General features: G+C 45.5%; 1 protein-coding gene across 3 annotated transcripts in view; it reads left to right on the top strand.

The window, feature by feature from the left end:
- The window catches only part of kcnh2b (potassium voltage-gated channel, subfamily H (eag-related), member 2b), a 133,556-nt gene that overhangs the window by 6,525 nt on the left and 101,522 nt on the right, over window positions 1–25,509 (top strand). For all 3 annotated transcript variants that reach the window (XM_048976800.1, XM_048976801.1, XM_048976799.1), the window contains one exon: window positions 3,060–3,290. In XM_048976800.1, coding sequence (XP_048832757.1) covers window positions 3,060–3,290 — 231 coding nt within the window. The remainder of the gene's footprint in view (window positions 1–3,059; window positions 3,291–25,509) is intronic.

Below are 25,509 nucleotides of genomic sequence, written 5' to 3'. Positions count from 1 at the left end.
TTTATCTTAGAACTGCTTATCCTGAGGAGGATTATAGGGGGGGGGGGCTGGAACCCATCCCAAGCAGTGGGGGGGGGACACAAAGCTGGGGTACAGCCTGGGTTGTATTGGGTGGGCTTAGTAGTGCTGTTTTGGCCTTCGTCTAACCTTCTCTTCAAAACCCAAGCATTTCTTTATCTGTAGGGGCATCCCATAACTTTCACAGGATACATTTCATAGAATCCAGGAAATGCGTGAAGGGAAACTACTGTACATAATCATGAGAACTTATACAGAATACACTTTTATCCAAAGTGACATACAATTCACAATTGTCAGCCAGTCCGTGGAGCAATTAGGGTTGCAGGTCTTACTTAAGGTAGCGACAGTGAAATCACTCTGCTGACCCTAGGATTTGAACCAGTAACCTTCTGATCACCAACTCAGAGACCTAACCCCTTGAATCACACACTTTGACAGTCATAGCTCTGCTGGTGGTTTTCAGAGGCTAAATTGTGATGCAAAGTTGAAATCTTTGAACTAGTGAAATCTTTTTTGTTAATCCTTTCCATTCATTATTGAACAGCTAATCCAAGAAAATAATGGTAACAACTCACTGTTTCCAACTGTAATATGCATTCCTTTACCTTTAATCTGCATAATTGACTGTAGCTATGCTGTAGAAATATAAATTATGAAGGTAGCAGTTGTGGGATATGTCGATATCGCTGCTGATTGACAGTGCTACCCTGGGGTAAGTAGTACATCCTGAACCTTCTCTTGTGCCCTGAATTGGACTCATTTTGGTGAATGACATTTTGTGCTGCTAGTGGGTCTATGAGTGCATCTGCACATGCGCGTTTGCAACATCACGTTTGGTGGTTCTTTGTTCTCCAGTCTTCAGCAGCTGCTGCATTGGATTCCCTGGGGGGCTGGATGTTGTCACAGGCAACAGGGCCTGCTTGCCGGGCTTTATGGATGGGTGGGGGGTTTAAGGGGCATGGGTGGCCAATTGACACCGAGACACTCTGCACGGCCACCCCCCACGCTTGCGTGGACTGCCTCTGCCCACCACCTAGAAAGTGGGGGCTCTGGAATTGCTGACAAATCTATGGATTTCTTGTCCGCTCTTAAATGACTCCAGCAGGGAGTGTGAAACTCCCCATGACCTCAAACACGTCCTTAGGCGCAGGAGCACATGGTTATCTATAATAACAGAATAATCTTCTAAATGATTTACTTGACAGCCGATGCTAAAATAAGACGTCGTCTCCGGCTTTGGCCTTCAGCAGGCAACTGATTTAACAGAAGTGGAGCGTTTTGAAAGGGCCGTATGACTCCCTCTTGTTGCCAGCTCTGAAAAGACACCTCAATTTACTAGCTTATTACCCGATATTTAAATAAACCGCTGTTTAGTGACAATGCAAACCGAGATCCATGGCTCCCCAAGCAGTTTTTGGGTGTGGGGGGGAAGGGATGGCAAAAACAGCACATGCTGAGGAGAGGATGCCTTTTTTAGGTCAAAATTTTACGTCCGCGAAGTTGCAGGCATTGCAAGGACCCGTGCACAATTATGTGACTAAATTGAAAAAGCATCTCACTGCTGAGGTTCTTTCCTTTGGCAGTCTAATCCTTGAGTGTGGGGGGGGGAATTTATTCCAACGTGGCCCTATTAAGACACCAAATATGGGAAAGAAAAAATTGCAAATGTGTGGAGCTCCATGTTGGAAGCTGTGAGGCAGGTACCTGAGGCACTGAGTGACGTCGCGATTTTACCGAATCGCTCTGAGCAGAATTTTCTTTTTTGCTTCAGCCTGATATGAGCATTCGGGACGTTTGTCTTCTCTGCAAAATATTCATCCATGCATATTGCAGATATACCGGACTGGGTTGTAGGCTGTGTAGCCTGTCCCAGGCAGCACAGGGCACAGGGGTGTATCCTGAATGGCATGCCGGCCCATTGCAGCGAACAAACCTATTCACACTACGGGCAGTTTACACTATAGGTCATATACCTGGTTACATATTTTTGGACTGGGGGGGATGACTAAAGTGACTGGAGGAAACTTGTACATGATGGGGGGCATTATGCAAACACCACACACAGAGCAGGGGCAAGTATTAAGCCCTTAGCCCTGGAGATGTGAAACAACAGTACTATCTATTGTCCCCCCACCCCCCCCCCCCAATATTTTAAAGAAACATAGTGTCCATTATTAAGAGAATACATCCTGTTTCTTGTTAGAGCAAGACAGTCATTGTGTTTCCGATAAGAAGTGGCTCATCTTATCGGAATCTTCCCCAGCATGCAAAGTGAGCCTTGAAGGGAGTGAGTGTACGTGCTGGCTTGGGGAGGCAAACATGCTCCGCATTCAGTTGCCAGAGAGGAGTCCGGCATCACATACAAGGCCAAGCTGAGGTTTTGTTTGGAGTGTCCAGCCATGCAGTCAGGGAATACTGTGTAAGTGGAGGCTGACGGCTCTGTTCTTCAGGCGCTCGGGCATGAAAGTGCAAGCAAATAAACTAAAGCTACATGAGGTACCAGAACGACCTCTGCTAATTAAGGTGAAATGTCTTCTGAGGTTCATTGGCAGTGAAGGATAACAGATGGCTGGACTAATGACTTCTGTTTTTTCTTTAACTTTCTGTGATACTCTGTGATCTCTTACTTTCAAGATGACTAGGTTGTTAGCATCCATCCATCCATCCATCCAACCATCCATCCATCCATCCATTTTACAATGCATTATTTAGTACAGTTGGGGTCAGCTTGAAGCTGTTCTGGGATACACGGGTCACAGGGCAATGGTCACCCGCTGTTTTGTTAATATCAATCCATCCATCCATCCATCCATCCATCCATAGATCCATATTGTAACAGCTGATCTTGGTCAGTGTTGTGTGAGAGGTTGTTTATATTTAGTTTTAAAATAATTAATTTCCAGGAAAAATATTAAGTCACCTATAAATTTTATAACTTGTCTAAATCTTCTTTGCATGGCACAACTTGGTATAGCTGGAGACAACATGAATGCGGAACTTTTCCATAAGCAGCAAGATAATTGTGGCTTTCTGTGCAGGCCGCAAGTTCATCATCGCCAATGCGCGTGTGGAAAACTGCGCCATCATCTTCTGCAGCGATGGTTTCTGCGTGCTGTGCGGCTACACGCGTTCGGAGGTCATGCAGAAACCGTGCACCTGCGACTTCCTGTACGGCCCACACACCAAGCGGCTGGCCATCGCCCAGATGGCCCAGGCACTGCTTGGCTCAGAGGAGCGGAAGGTGGAGATCGCCCTCTACAGGAAAGACGGTAGGGTCACTCCACTCAGACTCCCTTCCTCACTGGGCCTTGGGCTGTCACGGCCTTGGGTTTCAAGAGAATCATGCTGTGACAAGATGAAGAATGCATTTGAAGATGTAGTGGGGCCTTCGCTTCTGGATTGGGTAGTGGTGTGCTTTGTTTATTTAGCACCTGTGTTGTGCTGATTTCAGGGAAGATCAGCACTGTCGGGGATTCCTCTTATCAGGAAGAAACTTAAGAGAGAGTTTTGGGAGAAATCAGCACTGCCAGAGATGCTTATCATCAGCAGAAAACTAAAAACGAGTTTTGGCTCACATCTTTTAGTCTGATATTTTCTGGTTGCTTCTCTTGTTCTCCAAACTTGGGAGAAAAACACACTGTTGACAAGGATTTTTCTAGGTGTCATGAAGGATGTATGGACGGTACAGTGACTGGTAAATTATAAACCAAGCTCAGAAAGACGCTAGTCATATTTGTGCATTATTGTTTGTGTGTTTGCGCCTGCCTGCGTGTTGTGAATATTTCAGTGCTTGACAGTGAGTGTATAGTAATGGTTGAATTTTGTTAGTCTTAGAGGCTGATGAAGTGTGTCGAGCCCCTCTGCACAGAGCAGTACAGCGTGCGTGGAATCAAGAAATGCGGAGAGTACAAATAAATGCCTTTTATAGCAAGAGCAAGTGTTGACATGGATGCTCGGACCTGCCCAGTGATGTTACAGTATCTGTATTGGAGGGGAGGAGAAATTTCTGACTCCCTGGGGATTCTGGGAAACCAAGGTCTGACACCTCTGCCCCCATGTCTACTGTAAGGTTGGGTGGGTAAGGGGTGATTTAATTCTTGTAGCAGCTTTCATTGGGATTGGGGTGGAGGGTTAGGCCACGTGGTTGGAATCTCTGCCCTGGGGCTAGAAAAACTGTGTAGGGTTATTTTTACATACCAAGGGAAACATTGGACTTCCTTCCAATAGCACGGCCTGGGTGTGCCTTTGGACAGACTCCCGTGTGACCTCTGTGAGGGCCCCACAGCGGCCTTCGGGTTGATGAATCGGCCCCCGTCGTGCCCAACGGCCCATTGCCACTGCGGCCGGGGTGCCATCCATCACGGCGGGGCTGTAGACTTTTCAGATTGACCCTCTTCCCCATTCTTATCAGAAGATCATGTGAGCCCAGGGCTCAGAGTCACTCGGCCTGAGGACGTGCAGGGCATTCCAGTAACATGTGATGGCATCTGAGGTGTAAAAATGTAGAGGGAGCAGAATTCACCCCGTTAACATCAACCTTGGTAACTAAGGAACTGAATACTGATTCATAGACATGAGGCCACGTTTTGATCAGAAACAAGAAAACCTTTTTTAATATAAACGGTCAAGCACTGCAGTTCATTTATATGTGAAATGTCAATATACCTAAGATAAGTTGAAAAGAATCTCATTTTTTAACTTTTTGTGTTCCTTGGTTTAGAGCAGGGGCGGCATGGTGGTTCAGTGGTTAACCTCACACCTCTGGGACCCGGGTTCGAGTCTCCGCTTGTATCACATGTGTGTGGAGTTTGCATGTTCTCCCCATGTCATCGTGGGGTTTCCTCCGGGTACTCCGGTTTCCCTCCACAGTCCAAAAACATGCTGAGGCTAATTGGAGTTGCTAAATTGCCCGTAGGTGTGCATGCGTGAGTGAATGGTGTGTGAGTGTGCCCTGCGATGGGCTGGCCCCCATCCTGGGTTGTTCCCTGCCTTATGCCCATTGCTTCCGGAATAGGCTCCGGATCCCCCGCGGCCCAGTAGGAATAGCGGTTTGGAAAATGGATGGATGGTTTAGAGCAGGCTGGAGATCGAGTGAAGTCCTCCGGCAATGATTGGAAATCCTGATGCTGTGAGGGTTTCACAGAGAGTTGCTGCTTCTTACTCTGGCAGGGCTCAGTTTCCATGGAGGGGTTGATCTTAGGATTGGATTGAAGCCTAGCTGGGGCTATTGGGGTGTATCGGTGGCGAAAGGTAACCCAAAAACCCACAGATACTGTACCACCCCCACGCTCCCACAGACACATTATCCGTTTGCTTGCTGATATCTGAAAATTCAAAGAAATGTATATGGTTAACATGCCCAGGAGGACCTGGAAGTTGGGAGTGGACCGTGCACCCCCAGAGGTTTTCTTCACCTGCTGCTCGTCTGGTGTCTTCTGACTTCTCTGCTTACACTGTGTCCTATGTCTCTTTACATACATACAGTATTATGCAAAAGTCATTGGCAGTCAAAAGAAATGTTTAAAGCTGTTTATCTGGGCATTAAGTGCACTTTTACTCAGAACAACACACAGAATTGAGCATTGAAACACATGCAAATTAAGAGTAACACAATAAAAACTAGAATTTCTACTGTTCCCAGAAACGTTACTGATATCTTGTAGGATGGCTAGATGAACACCACTTCAGTTCCCAAACCTCAGGGGCACCTCAGTCATTTCATATGTTTATTACAATTCCCACAGGCTCACTTAATTAATTAATTTAATTAGTTAAAATGGCCAGCGAGATACTGATTAGCTTATACGAGGTGGGGAGGTGGTCAAGTCCAAAAATATGTGTGTGTTTTGTTCTTCAGGCGCTTACTACAAATAAACTAAAGCTACATGAGGCACCCGAGTGACCTCTGCTAATTAAGGTGAAATGTCTTCTGAGGTTTATTAGCAGTGAGGAATAACAGATGGCTGGACTAAAGACTAAATTTATTTTTTTTTACTTTCTGTGATACTCTGTGATCTGTGATGCATGTGTTAGATGGTTCTTGTACTGGGGTGATAATAGCAGAGGCTCTGAAGTAGCTAAGCTGACACACTTTGACAGGCATTATAGGCCTTTCATAGTTTTACACCAAGATAAAGATCATTTAAACATCGTTTTCTTCGGCTGCCTAAGACTTTTGCACAGTACTATATATCGAAAGCACTCCAAGGCACCTATGCTGGGAAGAATGTTATATAAAAGTAAAATGATTTGAAATGATTTAATAACGTAATGCAACATATGAATATACGCATAGAAATGACACCTTTCACAGAATCCGCAGTTCAGTACCGATGGGTATTCCATTCACCGTCGTCGGTCGATTGCTTAGTTACCTTTGCCAGATGAGGTCCTGTGACTGGAGGTCACACGTATCACTTAGCCAATAGGCAGTGCTTGTTTCCCCCTTTGCCTGTACTGATTGGTCCGGACTCGGTGCCAGAAGCCTATAAATATCGCCCCTTGTTTCCTTAAGTGCTTGTATGTCGGTTGCCATCTGGGTCTGTGGCTTTGTTAGCAGGGGTGCACCTGTCACAAGGCTTCAGCAACCCGCCGCTGCACAACTTACCCCGACATCACTGTTTCTTTAAGTGGTCCGTATTGCATGGTAATTAGGTGGAACACTGTGGGCCAGTCAGTTCTACTTCCTGCTCTCAATCCACAAACAGACTCTAACCCCCATGTCCCCCCCAACTTGTTTATCGATGCCACTGTTTTCGCAGCAAGGTGAATCGAGGGTCGCCATTAACACTTCAGTGAGTGGGTCAGTCTGCAGCAGCTGCGGCCCTGTGTCGCTTTTTCAAGGGTCCGCCCTTGCTCAGGCCCCAGTCCTGATGCTGAGAGCAGTGAAGGAGCAGCAGGAGTGCCATCAGTCTTCCTTTGCCTGTTATGGCTATAGCTCTGCATGTGTTGAAGAAAGATGGACCCCCCCACCTCACACATACACCAGCTGTTAGTTGCCCTGACCTGTTCCCTAGCAGCCCAGCTAATGGGGACGAGGTGGGAAAGTCCTGAGAAACAACCACCGGTCAGTTTTGCACCAGCTGGTTTCGGCAAGCTGTCCACCCGCACCTCCGGCTCAGAGATGCCCCCAGCGTCGTCTGCATGCGGAGGCTCTCGGGACGAGGGGAGACAAAGTGTAAACAACTTGATGACTGGATTTAACAAGGAAAATGGGGTCCGAGCGGAGCACTCCAGGGGATTCTGCCTGGCCTGTTGATAAAAGGCAGTAAATCATACTTTTGCAACCTGGCAGTAGGTAAATTACTTGGCTGGGCCTCGTGTAGCTTTATGTTTCAAAAACAAATTAGAAGCTTTTTCGAGGTTATGTAAATGAGTCTGCCTCGATTTTAATGCAGATGTGCTCTGGGCTCTTCGTAGAACCGATGTCTTCCCTACAACTTTTTTAGACCGTTGTTTTTCTGAAAATATTACTTGGGGTTACTCAGTGTGTAAGTATATTAGCAGAGGTGAAGGCGGTAGGTGCACAGGAGAATTTGATCTCAGTACTTAAGCACTGTGGGTTTGTGGGCTGTGAACAGCTTTTGATCCTTTAGGAAGTTTTCCATTGTGCTTATTGCTTAGTTGAAGTATTACAGTACAGGAAATGTGATTAAGGCTCATAAACCAAAGGAAATGGCAAGAACTCAATAGGCAAAATGACAATGCTAACTGATGTTTCCTGCCTCCTGTTTTACCACAGTTATGACTTATATAATTATCATTTATCAGTTCCCTATTCCGAATCAGTGCCTGAATTGTTTCTTCAGGTTTTAACCAACTAATAAATGCAGTCTAGGCCCTGCGTTGACTGTTTCGGTAAAATCAAGGTGTCAGCTTTTTGCCAGCTCTCTGTATCTGCTCTGTCATTCTCACTCAGGAGATATGGGCTGGTGAAAATGCTTTCCTGGAAGAGTTGTGTTCTGTTGGTTCTTCAGAAGGAGGAATATGCATGTCCTACTTTATTACTGGTCAAAACAGGTTTGCAAGGAGGCACAGTGGGAATCCCTGTCACATCACACCTCCAGGGGTGGGAATTTGAGTCGCACCCCTGCTGTGTGTGTGTGTGTGTGTGTGCGTGTTTGTGTGTAGTTGTGTGGGTCTCTGTCCTCCAGTTACTCTGGATCTCCTCCCCCCTTCCTTTGAGAGCTAAATGAGGCTGAAGAGCAATTAATCTTGAGCAGACATGAAGGTATCAAGGTGAAGTAAGGTGACCTCAGTTTAGAGAGCTTCAGCAATAGTGCGTAATCCAGGTGGAGAGACATGTCCTGGTGGAGATACAGTAGGTGGAGACTTGAGATGCCGGAATGAGGGTTGAGGTGTGGCGGGAAATCAGAGGAGTTGAATGAAGGGTGATGATGATCATCACCATTATGATCATCATCATGATCATCCTCATGACCATCATCATCATCATCATCCAGATGTTTTTCCTGGACAGATAGGGGAGGTGCATGGAGCCAGTCCCAAGCAGCATACATCAGAAGGCAGGAGTACACCCTGGGCGGGATGCCAGTCCATCACAGGGATCATGTAGATGTGGAATTATTACCGTGGTGAAGACTGGAATGGAGGAATCCAGAAGTTAATTTCATTTCATCTTGCATGAGAGAGTTCTGGCTGACATCCATCTTTCAGTCTGCCATTTGCTGATCGCCCCTGCTGTGCTCTCTATGCAAACAGATTCCACTGTTTACATGGACTGGTCTAGATGCTGTGCTGGTTTATGGACTGTGCAAGGGCCAGGCAGTCTGTACTAAAACCCAAGGCAGTGATTTTGGAGTGTTGTTAATTTGCCGTGTGTCGGCATTGCTGTGCTCTGTGTTCTTCCATGAGTATAGTCATGTCGTCGCTGTCCCCTCCTTGTGACTTTGGGGTCCCCCCCTTTACAAAGTTGGTGCCGAACGTGCCTGCTCCCTGGTGTACAGTCATGGTCGGCTGTCTTTAACCCCTCTGCAGGAAACGGCACATTCGTTTTTCGCCTGTTTGACGAGGTGCTGGTGTGCCCCCCCCCCCCCCCCCTCCGGAGTGGCTGCCAGCTGGGTTTGTTTTGATTCTGATGAAACATCCGAGGCCGCTCGTTGGATGTTGGGGGGGGGGGGGGGGGGGGAGTTGGGGGGAGATCTGCGGTTCATATATGGAGATAACTGCTTTGCCTCCCACCCACCTGCCTGTGTTGGGTGAGCATCATAAAACAAAGAGTGTGGTTTCCCAGGGCTCTGTGGCTCCCTGACAACAGGCCCTGCCCCCCCCAGATGACGTTTTCTCTGTATAGCGTGGGATCTACACTTGGGGGGGAGGGTGACTCAATTGGGGTTTCCCTCGTTTCTCCAGCTTCTGTTTTACAGCTAAGCATTTTAACCATGCTGCTGTTGGGGAGAATCCAACCAGGCACTTTCGTCCAACCACAGATGGTTTACGTTTGCCTCCCTACTGTCACAATAGGGGAGGTTTTTACTTCATCTATGGGTCATGCCAGCGTGTGGGGATGATTTTCAGGGACTTGGTGGAAGGTGTCGAGTCAGGCGGCTCCCAGCGGGACATATAAGAGCTTTTGCGCTGTGGGAATACTTGGCCTTTTGTCTCGGCGGACTTTGATTTTTGGATTGACAGGCTTCTGAAGGATCCCTGCTGTTCAACACACACACACACACACACACACACAGGTTTGTAATTATATGTTTGTGTTGATTCTCCATTCATTTCTATGGGGAAACCTCTAATCCCCGCATGACGACCTTAACTCCTTCCCATCCCTAACCATAAGTAACCAACCGAAATATTAGACTTTGGGCATTTTTAGTTTTTTAATTGCATTCACAGATCTTTGTGGGGACCCGAGAAATGGTCCCCACAACGTCAAAAAAAGCAGGTCTTTATTACATTGTGGGGGACCTTTGGTCCCCAGAAAATAATATAAACCTAATCCACACACACAGACACACACACTTGTATGTGCACAATGCAATGTCCCTGATGGAACACAGAGGACTGCAGTGGTGTATGAACTCTTCTGGTTGCAGGAAGCCAGCTGTGCAAAGAATGTAGTGGCGGATGGTCCCAGTCGCTGTGGCCTGTTGGTGGTAAACGGTCCTTACGCAGATGCCCCTTAGCAGCTGCACTGTCAGGAGTTCATTGGGGGGGGGGGTTCTGCCTCACTGTGGGCTTATCTGTGGATTCCCCGTGCAAAACATAACGGGATTAATTTCACCCCCCCCCCCCCAGCCATGAACCCCAAGGAAGGTCATTCTGTGGAAAATGTGGAAGGGCACAGAAGAAAGCAATACAAGTGTGTGTTCTGGGAATTTCTGCCGTTTGCACGTGGGCCCCATTTAACCTACAGCTCCTTGACACTCGGAGAGACGGACCGGCTGGTCAGCAGGCAGATCGCCCAGACCCTCGGCCTTGACATGCTTACCATTCCTGTCCTGGCTGCATCCTGAGTGCCGACACAACACACCGTAAACAGCCCAGGGGGGGACCTTGACCCGACACACATCCTTCATGGTGAGGGTCATGTGACAGGGTCATGTGACAGGGTCATGTGACAGCTAAAATGTTTCGCAGGCCGCAGGGCCTCTGGCACTCTTGAGAACTGGGTTTGTCATTCCTGCACCTCTGTAAAAGCTGACGGCATGTACACACAGCAGTCGAGACTCCCAGATTTATTTAAGGCCTCTGGGGGGTGGGGAAGGGCAGAATATACCCTGTGGAGAGGAGCACAGCAGCTTTCGTTGAATAAATGTTTGTCCATTGGACATTTTTGGTTTTCCTGAAAGGCACCCATGTCTTTGCCTGTACTGTGCGCTGTGTAAACACAGGTGCGCCTGCCGTTTGGCAGGGCGCCCCCGACCCCCTGAAACTGGGTTCAGCGTCCAGACTCGAGCAGACGGGAATAGGAGGAGTGGCTGACTAGCGACCAGGCAGCGCCTCCAAGCTGTGGTCCGATAATAACCCTCCAGTGCAACAGAGAGGGTGGGGCATCCAGATTTTCCATCTCAAGCTGCAGCGGTGATTGGTGTGTGTCCGTGTGTGTTCACATTAAAGCAGGTCCTCTGTTTACTGATTTAATCTAATCACTCGCTGCCTTGCACTCTCTGTGCTAGTTTACGCTGGATGCGTCAGTAAGTCACAGTGTACAACATCTAGTGTGTTTGTGTGATGTGGTGGGGAGGGGAGAGCATAGAGAGGCAGGGAAATTCTGTTGGGAAGCCAAGACTGGGAGGAGAAACAGTCATGATGGATGTGCGACTGGAGGCTGGAGGGCAGGTGGAGGCTGGGAGGGTGATCAGGTAGTGGAGGAGTTTGTCATCAAATTATTAGCTTACAAAGAAGTGTTAAGTTATTCAAATGCAAAGCTAACTTTATGTTTACTGAGAGTTGTTTCTTTTTATAAAAGTATTGGTAAGATTTTACTTAGAGCACTTATGTATAATCCATCATAGATACCTTCATAATGCATTATAATGTGCTCATAAATCATTATAAATATAGCTATAACTATTTATAAAAGGGCCATTATAGCCATGTATATTATGCATATTATGCATTATGACTGCCTTATGAAACTCAATCTATAGTGGACTATAAATCCCTTCATAATGCTTTATAATGGCTTATACTAACCATTATACGTCGTTTCTCTCCTGAATCTCAGTACCATGGAATACCTTTCTTCATGGCTGTGTCACAGCAAAATAATCCCTGCTCTGGACTGCATTTAGGGGAACATGCAGTAGTTGTGTTTGGGGAGGATGATGATATGCGATAACACGTAAAGCAGTGCTCTGTGCATTCTGTGTGACTTGTCAAAAGGATCAAGGAAAAATTCATTGGTCATCAGATCAGCTGTTTGTGAGTGCTGCCTAGAAGTGTGGCTACCTTTTTGATGGAGAGTGTATGGAAGGTAGCTATGCATCTGACTGGCTTTCATGTTTAACATGAATGTGGGAATTTCAGTAAAGTCTTGCATCTTTACTTTGTTGTAACAGGAAATTGTTTACGATGAAATACTTTACAAAAACGTTCAAAGAAAGCCTTACCTTTATGTTAACTGTAATCTCATTGTAAAATCAACTGGGACATCAGGCAAGATGTCATAAAGACCCTGCTGAGATCTATTTCGTAGATCCAGTAGAGCTTTTTGTGAGTTTTTGGCTTGTGAGGCTGCAGTGTATGGAGATGTCTTTAGGGGACCATATCATATCATCTTACCCAACGGTAAATTATTGTTTTTGCATTTTTCTCTCAGGTTATATTGTTTGCAGGATCGGCGAGTATGGAAGCGTATGGGCTGACACCTGTTGGGGAAACCAGGCTGAGCCTTTTATTGATATTTATTGTCATATTTTTTGTGCATCATTAGTTCTTACCTCCATTGTAGTGTCCTGGTTGATAGTGAAGTGTGCTTCTGTTCCAGGATGGCTACAAGGGTTTATAAGATGCCGATAGGAGTTAGTTTGTTTTTGTGGGCCCATCTACCTGTGCATTCTAGGAGTTGGAGATCCTCAGATGTGTGAGGACTAGAGGCCATAGTTAAGTCTCTCTATTGCATGTGCTTTCTTTTGTTTGATGGTTATTTATATTAGTTCTCTTTTGAGGATTTTCTTTGTTTTTTTTCCCTTTATTTTTCTTTTTCTTTCTTGTGTGCTTAATGGGAGGAGCCAGAGCTTAAGATGCTGTAAAAATAAATCACCAATCCCAAATTTTTTGGATGTTTTTTATTGTCTCTTCAACAGGCTCAACTTTTTGAAGTTTTCAAATTTGGCTTGCGATGACCTTTTTGCTTTTATCTAGAAGAAACATAATAGGGAAAAGATGAAATCTTTCTGCAATTTCTTCTTTCCTCTGGGATGAGGCAGAGGAACAGGAGGCAGGATACTTTTCCTTCATTTTTAATTAATCTGCTGTTGTCCACTTTGGCTTGGTGAGGAGAACCAGCCCAATTACAGAATCTGCTGAGTTTCTGATTGTGTTTTTTTTAAGAAACTGGTGCACATACATTCTCCGTAGAGGGACTTCACGCTGCCCTGCTGACATGGTACCCACGAACAGAGCTAACTGCGACTTTGGTTTCTTCTACCACAACAACGACATCCTCTCCTCTCTTCTGGGAAGCCATGGAAGAATTGTCACACACCTGTGAGAATTCCTCCTTTTGCTGTGGATCTCCAAATATTTAATTCATTTCTATTGAGTTAATTTACATACTAGAATGAAATAATTGTTTATATGGATGTTTTTTTCTGTGAAATCTGTGGTCCGTGATAATTTCCATTTTTGGTTGTATTTAAAAAGGCGGTATGTTTGCAGAGCATTAGCAAAATCCTGAGCAAACCGCAGACAAGGTGTGACTCTCTGGGGAGTGAAATGCTGGGGGACGCTGGAGACTGTGAGGGAATAGGACGTCCATCCATGGTAGGGACCTGTCCTTTTGGGGACCTTCATAGGGGGCAGTGACCTAAACATCTGCCTGGTTCAACCTTCACACTTTAAACAGAACGTCAGCTGCTTTATGTTACCCAGAACCTATTTTTCTCCTCCTTCTAGTTTGTGCAGCTGGTTATTCCACTCAGACATTTCAGGTTAAGTGCTCCGCTAAGAGTTTAATGACTGGGGTTTAAACCAACAATCTGCCGGTTTGCCGTTGTGTTTCCACTTCTCTAAGTAGGGTGCAGGTCATTTGGAGTTCATGTTTAAAACTTTCACATTCCCTACTTGAGTTACCATCAACAAAAGTGTTATGTTAAATTAAAATGTGTTTTCTAAAGCAATCCTTCTCGAACAATATGGCTTTATAGAGGAAGTTCTCTTTTGGAAGCTCTTCACTACCCTGCTGAAATCCATGCTCTGCTCTTCTTCATCTTTTCATGAAGACCCATCCTGAGGACACTTATTTTTGCGTGACTTTACAGTGCTACCTCAAAGCACACCAGAGTGATCAGATGCTCTGCTGTGCGAGATGTGCACCCTCAGCTCTTTAAGCTCAATGTGACCCCGTCGTGTGGCCCTTGTGACATGCGGTCACTTAAGGTGCTGCATATCCTCAAGCGAACTGTATACATTCTAACCTCCTGAGATCCAGGGTGAAATAAATATATTGATTCTAATTTTGACTTAAGGGGAAGAGGAAGCTAGTATGCTCACACCCCCACACATATGACGCCCCCGTAAAGCCCTTATCGTCCTCTTCATGGAACAGGATTTATTGTCTGGCATGTAGAGTGTGACAGACAGGAGCAAAAACAAAATGTCCTCTTCAGAGGCACTCGGAAAGATAAAGAAGTGATGGAGCTCTTCAATAGTTGAACATGTACGAGATACATAATCAATACACCCGATGAAAGAATACAAGCCGGACTTGATCAGAAATCAGAAGTAAGGTCAGCGAGCCCTTACTGTAGAAATGCACATTGCAATCAGGTTATAATTTTTATTAATGAGATTGAAAATCTAAATATATAATTAAAGTTGATACAATTACAAGTCACTTTGGTAAATATGGAAAATAACCAAAACAAGTGCTGAACTAGATATTTAAATAACTATTAGAAATATGTCTGTATTTTCCGAACTTGTTTTTGGACACAACCCAATCCAATTCGACCCAGTCCCGCTCACTCAGCCTCGATGCACTTAAGGCTGGTTGGCGCCGATCTGCTGGCCATGCCACTTCTTTCCTCTGGTGGTCTCGGTCGGTGTGCAGTCCCAGCTCTCCCTGTCACCCACTGATACATTTGGCTACTGCCAGACATTCGGGCCACCTGACTGGGTGAATATAGATAAAAGCTGTCGTCTCCCCTTCCAAATCTGCTTCAGTCAGTGTAGATGAAGGACGAGGAGATAAAGATGGGTAACATGTGGATAGCGTATGTTGAATGGGCGGGAAAAAGATTTCAGTGACTTTGAAATGGGCATGACAGGGGAACTGGGTCAACATTGTTCTGTTTGTTTGGAACATATCAAACCAGCTATCCCTGAAGGATGCATTTAGCACCTTGGTATCTGAACTTCTCTGGCTGTCCTGCAGGACAGTGAAATGCAGTATTTGGAAGGGCATTTTATTAGCTGTTTTGCACATTCAGGTTTTGCATCTCATAGTCAAAGGGCAAGTGTATGTCCTACATGAAGGGCAACCAAGTTCTAGCAGGACTGCTTTGTGTTATTTAAAGTAGGGGAACAGCAAACACCCTGCAAAAATGCGAGCTGATGCATAGGTGTAGTAAGTTTTTAATTGCACAGTAATAGCAGAGCAAAGCCTCTGGGATTTGCATAATATTGTTGGTCGTCGGTCTGTTCAGGTGTGCTTATAAGGTACAGTAGCACACTTTATTTAAACTTTTCTCTGCTCCTTTCTTGGGTAGCTATAAGCAAGAAAACGTGATAAGTTAAATATAAATTCCCCGACAGGCCTGTCGGGCACCGTAGCCAGTGAGCCCCAATGGAGAGGCTGCAAGCGCCTGAGCAAGTGGAACGCGGTAGCAGTAGTGGTGACACGCCGTGGACGGGCACAGGGGCGGCAATGGCAGTACAGTGTCTCCGAGAGTTCCCGGGGAGGGAGGGATCACGCCGACAACCAAGCAGCATATGCTGGGGGGCCGTCAGCAGCAGCAAGTCAGCCATGCCCAAAAAAAGGGGTCATGCGCGGGTGAAGACTGAAGGATGGCGGACTCCACCCCGGCAAGCACCCGACACGAAGACAAATGGCTCTAATGAGTACAATTTCCTTCACTCCCACAATTTGTCACGATTTGTAATTCTTCCACATGCTTCCACATGTATTTATTTATAGGTGGACAGACAATTTGGCATTGTCAGAATACGTGGGGATGGGATCCCTTTAAAAGCCTAACGTGCATTTTTAGTTTTACATCCAAATGACCAAGGCAGCATCTGCCCTAGAGTTGAGAGAAGGTGGAGCTTAATCATTTGCAATTGATTGACACGTAAAAGTGCAAGTTTCAAAGAATCATTTCTATATAAAACCATGAAATGTCTACAAAATCTTCCAGCTGCCTAATGGTAACACTGATGGGTGTTTTTTTACTGTGTTAAAGTTTGGATTGAAACATATAAGCATATAAACATGGACGCGTCTGGAAATTAACAAGAGTCAGAATGAGAATTCCAGGTGGGAATCCCAGCCACACGCTGTGCTGTATGTGCTGTGTAACCTAATGACATGCTCCAAAGGAGTAAACAAAGCTCATAAAACAGGCTGTAACTTGTGGCTGAAATGTGATTTGCAGATTGATGTCATCTGTACATGGCTATCTGTCAGCATTTACAAGAACGGGTAAATAATGTCCATGAATAATGAAATGGCTGTTCCTTTAGCTCCCGATCCTCATGCACCAATGCATGCCATGCACCTCCATAAAATGTCCCTTTTCAAATGAGCATGCCTATGGTCCGTTGCCGCTGCAGGACCCATGCCTCGGTGTGGGGTTCAAATGGTCCTTTGGGTCTGGTCCTGGCCCTGCAAATGCTTCATCTTCCATAGACGCTCACTGGTATCGAGTGACCACTCGTGGAGTCTCCTTTCTCCTTAGCAGCAGGCCCGTCAGGCGGCCGACTGGGGCTGCTCGCCTGTGTTACATGTCCGGGCAGGCGGTGGCACGTGTGGGAGGGAAGCACGGTGGCTGCTGTAACCCCAGACACCCACTGAAACCTGCTACCTGGCCCCTCGTTCCATCCAGAAGGCCGCGGCTATGCTAGGCTATGGTTTCTCCTAATTGCTTTTCCCCACTGCTCCTTGTCTCACGGTTACAGCTGGCTGGATTTCCCCATTCATTTTTAATCCTCGCTCTAATCTAATTTGCCTGAGCGGTCAAAGAAATAATTGGCTTAGAAAAATCTGAAAGGGCTGTGGGATGTACTTTGTGCTTAAAATTTATGGGCCCTCATGACGGGAGGGGCCCAAGTGCTCTAATCCCGGTTTGAAGATAAAGGTCAAATTTGGGGCCAGCGAGTAAGCACTCAGGGATATAGCGCATCATTGAGCGTGTGTGGCACCGCTTGAAACGACAGGAGCATCCTGATTGTACAGTTCTAGTCTGACTGGAATGTAACTGGCTCTGGGATAGGGGCAGCCATGTTGGCAAGAGGAAGGTGCAGGCAGCAGGGATGCCAACAACAAATGGCTTTTTTTTTTTTTATTTGGAAAAAGCCATACATAAAATTAATTGGGGGTCATTTAAGAAGTTATCTGAACTACTCAGGCAAACATTGACATCAAATTACTATGTAGTTAAATTACAAAAGTAGGAGCTGGCCTGTGGCGGCCTCACCTCCCTCAAATCTGCCAAATGACCATACTGAACCCCACTAGTGCTGTTAGTCAAATCTGGGCCAGCTGAACATTAATGACCAAGGCATCTGTTGGTAATCGAGAATCTCCAGATTCCGGCCCTATATTTTCGCTCTGGCTCCCACCGACTGGCTCTGAGTGTAAGACAGCCTAGAGGGAGGAGTGTAGGTTATCTCCAGCTGGAATGCCGGGCTCCGAGATGCAGATGACATCTGCATGCCAAGCGTCCATGCTGAGGCACCAATGGGAGGTAAAACTGCTGGTTAATTGTGAGCCGTAGCCTTCCTTCAGGGGCCCATTAGTGCCTCTGCCCAGGTGGCTGGAGCGCTTAAAGTACACAGTACGGCCATCTTGCATTCCCAGAGCATCATTAAAGTCCAGTTTTTATAAGATACAGCACTGCTAATTTTCATACTCTCCATAATGAATGTATTGCTCAGGGGTGGGTCGTCGTTTTAATTTCCGATTGCTGTCCCTCTCTCATAGGCATTGTGGTCTGAGGAGGGGGAAGCTTTGCTTACCATTACGCTCGAAACCGAACATTTATCATACACGGCAAGATAAAGTTTTGTGTGGGACGCGCAGTGTGCTCCGTCGCTTAAACAGCACGCCACCTGCTACCCTGAAACAGATCGATGTTTGAAGAGACGGCCTCCCTTTTGGATAAAACTGCTCACAGCTCAGAGCGTGCTTTGTGTTATAAATCTTCCGTCTGACACCCCTTTTTTAGCATTTCGGTTTCAGCCATCTGCAGTTTTTCCTCAGCTGGGCTGCCCCACTCCGATACCACCGATACCACCTTAGGTGGCAATTCCAACATTTCTGGCCTCGGGCATTTGGCTGCCTCGCCTCTCCATCAGCCCCAAAAAGGTCTGAAAGCTTCCACCTTATTCTAAAGAAGGGAACTGCACCCTGTAAATTAGCTGCATGTGTTCTGCTGATTGACTTACTATATGGCTTTAACATCCTCTGAATGCAGTATCCTAATGAAACACAGCTGTTTAATTTAGCTTCAGACAATAAAATTCTTCACACCCACTGACATTAATTACATGTTAAAGTTTTTTACTGTATTCTAAGCCTGTGACATTTCATTAAAACCAAGCCCTCCCAACTGTATATGTTATCTCTCTCTCATTCTCTCTCTCTTTTGGAAAATGCAGAGAGCTGTTTGTTTGCTCGTCCATAACCTGAGATGCTTGCACACATTTCCCCAGACTGTGAAAGCGTTGGGGATTTCACAGGTACAAGCCATAATTACTCAGTGTTTACAAACACATTTTGTTCCATGCATGTTTTTTTCCCTCACACCCTCTACTGGAAAAAAGGAGTCCCTTGCATTTTATGGATTTTGTGTGCTGTTAATGACTTGGGTTTCTGCTGAAGGCATGTGTGTTTAAGCCCTGCAGCTTGCGATACGGATCGAGCCTTTTTGCCGCCCTTGGTGCTGCGACTGTCTCAATGAATCATTAATTCCGCAGGCCTCTTCGGCTCAGTCACAGCTTCAGACTTCAGGGTTTAAAACTGGGTACAAATCAGATTTACAGCTTTGCCAAGCAGCTGAATCCCCCCCCCCCCCAGAGGAATTCCCCTTAATGGACAGCCATACAGTGGATGAACCTCATTTCTGTGTTTCCCTGCCCAGCACACTTCACCTCAGGGGCAGGGCAGCCCTTAATGTGCGAGGTACCCATGTACTGTAGACACTGACATTCTATGCCCTACCCTTATGTCATCTCTTATGTCATCGATTCGCAGATCACATGATTGTGGCAGGACTGTTGCTTGGTACCAGTGATCGATGGACTGAGATGGTCCTAAACCCTCAGCATTTTCTGCATCCAAATAGTCTTTTGGGTAGCCTTGTAATTTTCCTGACGCAAATCCATGATCGGGCTCAGTTTTCTCTGGAATCACTTGCTAAGAATCATTTGGAGCCAACGGAGACCCTTTGCATGCTTCACGCATTCAGGCATAGCACCTTGTCCATCTTTAAAAAGGCTGGAGGTGTGCAGTGGTTTTGCCAGCATGCCAGGATGCGTGTGGGGAGAGCTGAAGTGTTTTACCTTTAAGCTACTGGTGGATCTGAAGCCCCTTGCCCTCCTCAACACCACAATCCTCGGTAACTTGAGCACACAGATGGGGAACATTCAATATCTGACAGTATAGCAGCTTTTGCCTTTTGAAGAAATGATGTTCAACTTAGGAAAAAGAACAATGATATTTGAGCTGTTTTAGCTTTCCTCGCTGGAGCTTTCCAATTAGCCTAAACACTGAAATGTTTATGCCGAAGGAGCAGCCAGTAGCAGATGGAAGAGAATTATGATATCCTGATGTGACTCATCGTCTGCATTTTATCATCTCTAGTGTGGCTTTCGTCGACGCAATAGAAGAGAAATAGCTGGAGTCATGGATTCATTGCCTGCTACTGACCTGCTTCCCAGCAGCGCCGACAGTTCCTCTGTTAGCGATTACACTCCTTCTCTCTCCAACTAAATCGTGCGGACACCATGTGTACCGTGTTCTTTTATGCCCTCATGTGTCTTTCCTGATTCATCTATCATACATGGTTGGAAATTATTCAAGATTTCTGCAGAGGTGCTCAACTCCACGACAATTATTCGGAGATGGTACAATTCACAGTAATAACCTGTCGGGACTGAGGTTTTCTGTTCCATATCTCTCACCGCCTGCTTCTAAGTTTCACTCACTACCATGTGGTTATTTATTTATTCGCTTGCTTTACTAGTTCCACACTCGGCTATTGTTAATCTCCATTTGCCTGGCCGTTTGGGGCTGGCCTCCATCCAGCTCTCCTTGGCATCTCCATGGTTCTCCATGACATCACCTGCCCGATTGCCTGCAGGGAAACCGCGTCTTTGCTACCTGTTGCCAAGTGCAATTCCACCTGCAGAAACCTGTTTCTCCTCCGCAAGACACGGGAACCGCTCCGTATCTTGTCTCTGGAGGGGCTGCAGATGTCCACAAGCAGAATCACTACCATCGAAAACTGCTAAAAAAATAATTGATCCACATTTAAAACTAGATCAATTATCCGATTAGACCTTTCTCCATTTGGCGACATATTTGCATTTATTTCACAGAATCACTGCAAGACATGTCTGTTGAGTAACCCGATTCTCTCAGATACTGACTGAAGGTTACAAGTCATTACATAAAGATTACATCATTACAAGTTAAAGTGTCGTGCTGCCAGTTCAAGGCTTTTGTAACCTGGGGACATTCCATTCTGCACTCACGTGTACATGTTTTCCAGAAACTGCAGTTCGAAAGCACGGTTTTCCTTATTTATGACTAGGGCTGCCACGTCCTGGCTTCAGGTATTTCCCTCCGCAGCCTCTTTAGGTATGAATGTTTACAAGTCATACAACAACAAATTCAGTGGTTTATATGTATATATATATATATAATATTGTCTCATCTGCCGTTACGCAAATAAGTACATCTAACGCTGAGCATAAAGCCATTGATTTACTCTCAGGTTCATTAATTGCATTTATTAGTGTTTAGAATGGCATCACATCAAAGTCAAAACTCACACGTGTAAATATTTTCACGAATCAGGATTTATTAATAAGAAATTAAGTGTCCGATTTAAGGTAGTCTGGGCTAAATGTAAGTGAACGAAGATAATGTCTGATTAAACTGGGATACCTTAAATCCGACAAGTTATCCGACTAAGCAAGAAATCCTGCTTTGTGAAACAGCCCCCTGGCACAGTATATTTGAAAGTCCATATAACGTTTATCAGTTCAATTTTCTAAGCACAGACGGATATTTGGAGTTCAAATATCCAAAGTTGGCATTATGAAATTACTGCTCCTGTACTCAAATAATTAAATATTGCAGTGATTCTCTCCCTAAATCCCGACGAGGATTAGTAAAACACCGAACCAGTCTACCAAAATTCCAAAATGATCCCAAAAAATATACAAATGTAAAACAACTTATAACGAATTATCAGAACTACATAACTAAATATGTAGTTAAAATTAAACATTTCACTTAGCTTGTTCAAACGTGTTTTTATTATATAACATATGTATGATACATTTATATATTTATAATGATGGTTAACCAAAAAACATTAAAAATAAGTTAATAAAATAACATTGTAAAGAAATGGATTGGGCCGAGGGGTCACTGCAGCCAAAATGAACATTAAGTATCCTGGCCCTAACAGATGTAATCTCACTCTAAAGTCTAAACATTCGATGAAACTGAGAGCCCTGCGTGTCATAATATTTTTTCCAGTATTATAACATTAACATTTTTCAATGGTCGTGTATGACTAAATGTAAGTGCAGAAAACATCATGTTGAAGCTCGTTGCTCCTAGTTAATTAGAGTTTCGGGGTATTACATACAGTATATAATTCTCTCAGAAATCCTGTCAGGTTAGCATAGCTAGCTTACGTTTAAAGTTAAATATGTGAATCAAATGGTAAAAAAAAACATTAGAAGTCCTGTCAGATTAGTTCCTGTAATGGTAAAAATGTTACTTGAAATCATTTCATATAATATGACATACATAGTTAGACATTTTACATTTTTGTGTAACCTTTTCAGAATGTTCCAAGAACGTTCCCTAAAGGCCAGAACCTTCAGGGAACCTTTAGGGAACGTTTCTTGAACGTTCCGTGTTTGCCGGGAGACTATTGGGCAGTGTGCGGATAGCGTCACTATGTGACAAATGGCCAATGGTCAGTCCTATCGGCGGCATTGGTGGCTGCCTAAGGCGCCTACAGTACTTGCTACCTACTTTCAATTTGCCTCTGACGGCTATGGCCGGTCCTGCAAATGGCCTGTCCTGGTGGTCACTTTCCAGGTACACATTTGAACTTGCAGAAGTAAATTCTCTCCATATCCTCATTTTGTACCTCCAGCATACTCTACAAGAGTCTTACTTAATCGATTTAATGGTGCACGTTTCTACCATTTTATGACTAACAAGTCGCGCTAAATTAGGCATTAAATTTAGTGGGATTCGCATTTGTACGTGGCCACTTTCTTTACCCTCTGCTGCGATTTGCAGATCTCTCCTGCTAATCAGACGCATTAAACACTCTTGTGCGGTATATGCTTTATGACATATAACAGGCTGGTGCCGAGTCCGGGGCAGTGTAAGGATTTCCACTTCCATTTGCAGTCATTTCCAGACTTGGAGAGCAGTTTATCAAGGCTCCCGAGTGGCGTAATGAAATTGTCATATTGTAATGGAAAATGGCCCATCTCCTTCTAATGACTTGGTCAGGGAGGTGCAATCTCTGACATTTCATCACACCATTCTAGCCTTATCTGCGATATGGGTTTTCGCCATTCTGGGGTTTATCAGCAGTCGTATCACAGGTTTTTTTAAATTTTTTTAATTAATTTCAATTCCCTTGACTGCGTATCTTGAGACGCGATCGTAGATCGGCCAGTGATCAAATGCTGCTGCAGTCAAATAAGTTTTGGCTCTTGGCGCAATCTTCTAAACAAAAGAGATGTCAGCGATATATGTTCTATTAGGCTCCCCTCCAATCCTTACCGGTGGATAAACAAACAGCAGACTACTAGACGGGTGGCACCTCCAGCCAGGCTGAGCTTAAACCGTTACCGGCTATTATTTACTTTGCCGTCTATGAGAAACTTTCCCGTGGTAGTGTATCCTTCAAATGAGAATTTGATATACTTTAATAAGCTTGATGCATCTCTTTAGCAGATGATATGAGATGAAGTAACTCTCTGCACCGAGAATAAAATACGATTATGAAACAATGAAGAAGGTATCAAGTCTCCTTCCCGTGTGCACCCACGACGGGCTGACAGGCTGCAGGTAGCAGTCCGTCCGTGAAGTCTGAGGTATGGGCATTTATACCAATTTAGGTTGCACAAATACAAAATCCAAGTCCATCTTTAAAAGCTATTACTAGCAGGCAGTTTGCAGGTTCTACTGTAAACTTGACAGTATCAAAGTGATTGGAATAACGGCTGGAGAGACACGTATCAAGCTAGTATAGTGCATTGTAATGTTTATAATGATCGCAAGTGAGGCTGAGTGAATATTACGTGCGATATTACAAAAAGTGTTTGTTGTCATGTTAATTTGATTAATCGTGTTTAACGTATTTCCAAATATTATCAATAATCGATAATACTATCAGGAATAATAATAATAATAATGTCCCTGTGGTGGACTGGCATCCCATCTGGGTGTACCCGCGTATCCTGTGGTGGATTGGCATCCCATCTGGGGTGTACCCGCGTATCCTGGGGTGGAATGGCATCCCATCCGGAGTGTACCCACATATCCTGTGGTGGATTGGCATCCCATCTGGGGTGTACCCGCGTATCATGTGGCGGACTGGCATCCCATCTGGGGTGTACCCACATATCCTGTGGTGGACTGGCATCCCATCTGGGGTGTACCCGCGTATCCTGGGGTGGATTGGCATCCCATCTGGGGTGTACCCGCGTATCATGTGGCGGACTGGCATCCCATCTGGGGTGTACCCACATATCCTGTGGTGGACTGGCATCCCATCTGGGGTGTACCCGCGTATCCTGTGGTGGATTGGCATCCCATCTGGGGTGTACCCGCGTATCATGTGGTGGACTGGCATCCCATCTGGAGTGTACCCACATATCCTGTGGTGGACTGGCATCCCATCTGGGGTGTACCCGCGTATCCTGTGGTGGACTGGCAACCCATCTGGGGTGTACCCATGTGCCCTGTGGTGGACTGGCATCCCATCCTGGGTGTACCCATGTGCCATGTGATGGACCGAGATCAGCTCCAGTCCCTCTGTTGTCTCTGTATCATGGTTAGTTTTGCTACCTGCAAGCCGGTGTTTCTTCAGTGGCCCTTTGATGGTCTGTCTCGGCAGATGGAATGGAAACCTGGTGGCATCGACTTTAGGACACCAAACACTTGATTGACATTGCCCCTGCGAGCATGGCCAGATAAACCCTCAGATTTAAACCAAAGGCTCTTCAATAATAGATGAAGGCCAAACCGTGTTACCTAACACTGGTCCAAACACAACACTCACTCCTTGAGCCCTCGTCCCTGTTTTTTGAACTTACCATTACATTTAATTGTTTTATTTTAAATGAAATTTTCATGCCCCCCTGCCAGTCATACATACACATGTTAGCATGAAAATGCTCAGAAATTGCAGAAGCACATATTAGACAGGATTTCTACCCCCCCGCACCCCCCCCACCCCAATTCAAGTTTCATTCACACTCTGAAAGCGTTGAAACTAAATTAATGGTTGCTATGAGAAATGTCCTGCTTGCCATCCAATCAGCAGCCATGACCAAAGCAACACAAAGGCTCTGAAAGAGTGAGGGTCTGTTGAATTGAGTACTGCGCCCCCCCCCCCCCCCGCCATCATTCACTGAACCACCTCTGCTTCTTGAAATGGTGTGAGAGCCGCATTGATTTTTTTCACTTTTTTTTTTGGGGGGGGGGGGGGGGGGGGGTTGTATTGACCTACAGCTGGGACTGGCTGGGTCAGCCCAGCCACATGGCAGGTGGACCCAGATTGGAGGGAACTGCATGGGGAGATGAACTTGGCCTGCACATCCCCTCTTGGATTAATCACCGCACGCCGCTTTAATATAACTGCCACCCGAGCCCAACGGGCTTCCTGTTTAATTAATATTGTTTGGACTCTCTATCAATTCTTAATGGTGGGTTTCCACTCTCAGGCTACTCTGGCTGTAGGTGGGTGAAATCATTGCTGTCAGTGCTCCTTTCGTTGTGTGTCTGTGCTCTTCTGTGTCCTGTGGTTTCTCGAAAGTCGCCTGGACCCAGGTTTGTAAACTTGCATCCGCCTGCATTGTTTGTGGCACCGGCGCCCAAAGTAAGGGTGAGAGAGAGAGGTTGACATTGGGGAAAATGGAACTTAAAATAATGTAAATAAAAGGTCTGCTGATTGGGTGGGACAAATGAAGACAAATGAAATATTGGGGGGTGCAGGTGTGCTACCTGGTTCCTAAGCTACGGATCCAAAGTGGATGAATGAGCCTATATAATTAACATTTTTTTTATTGGCTCTAGCTGCCTGGTAGATCAGATCTTCTACGGGTATAAAGAAAGGGCGTTCCTCTCCTGCTCTCAGTGTGGTCACT

Source organism: Brienomyrus brachyistius, chromosome 15 (genome assembly GCF_023856365.1).
Source record: "Brienomyrus brachyistius isolate T26 chromosome 15, BBRACH_0.4, whole genome shotgun sequence".
NCBI lineage: Eukaryota > Metazoa > Chordata > Actinopteri > Osteoglossiformes > Mormyridae > Brienomyrus > Brienomyrus brachyistius.
Note: the sequence above shows the minus strand (reverse complement) of the source record. Positions and strands in the feature narration are given on the sequence as shown.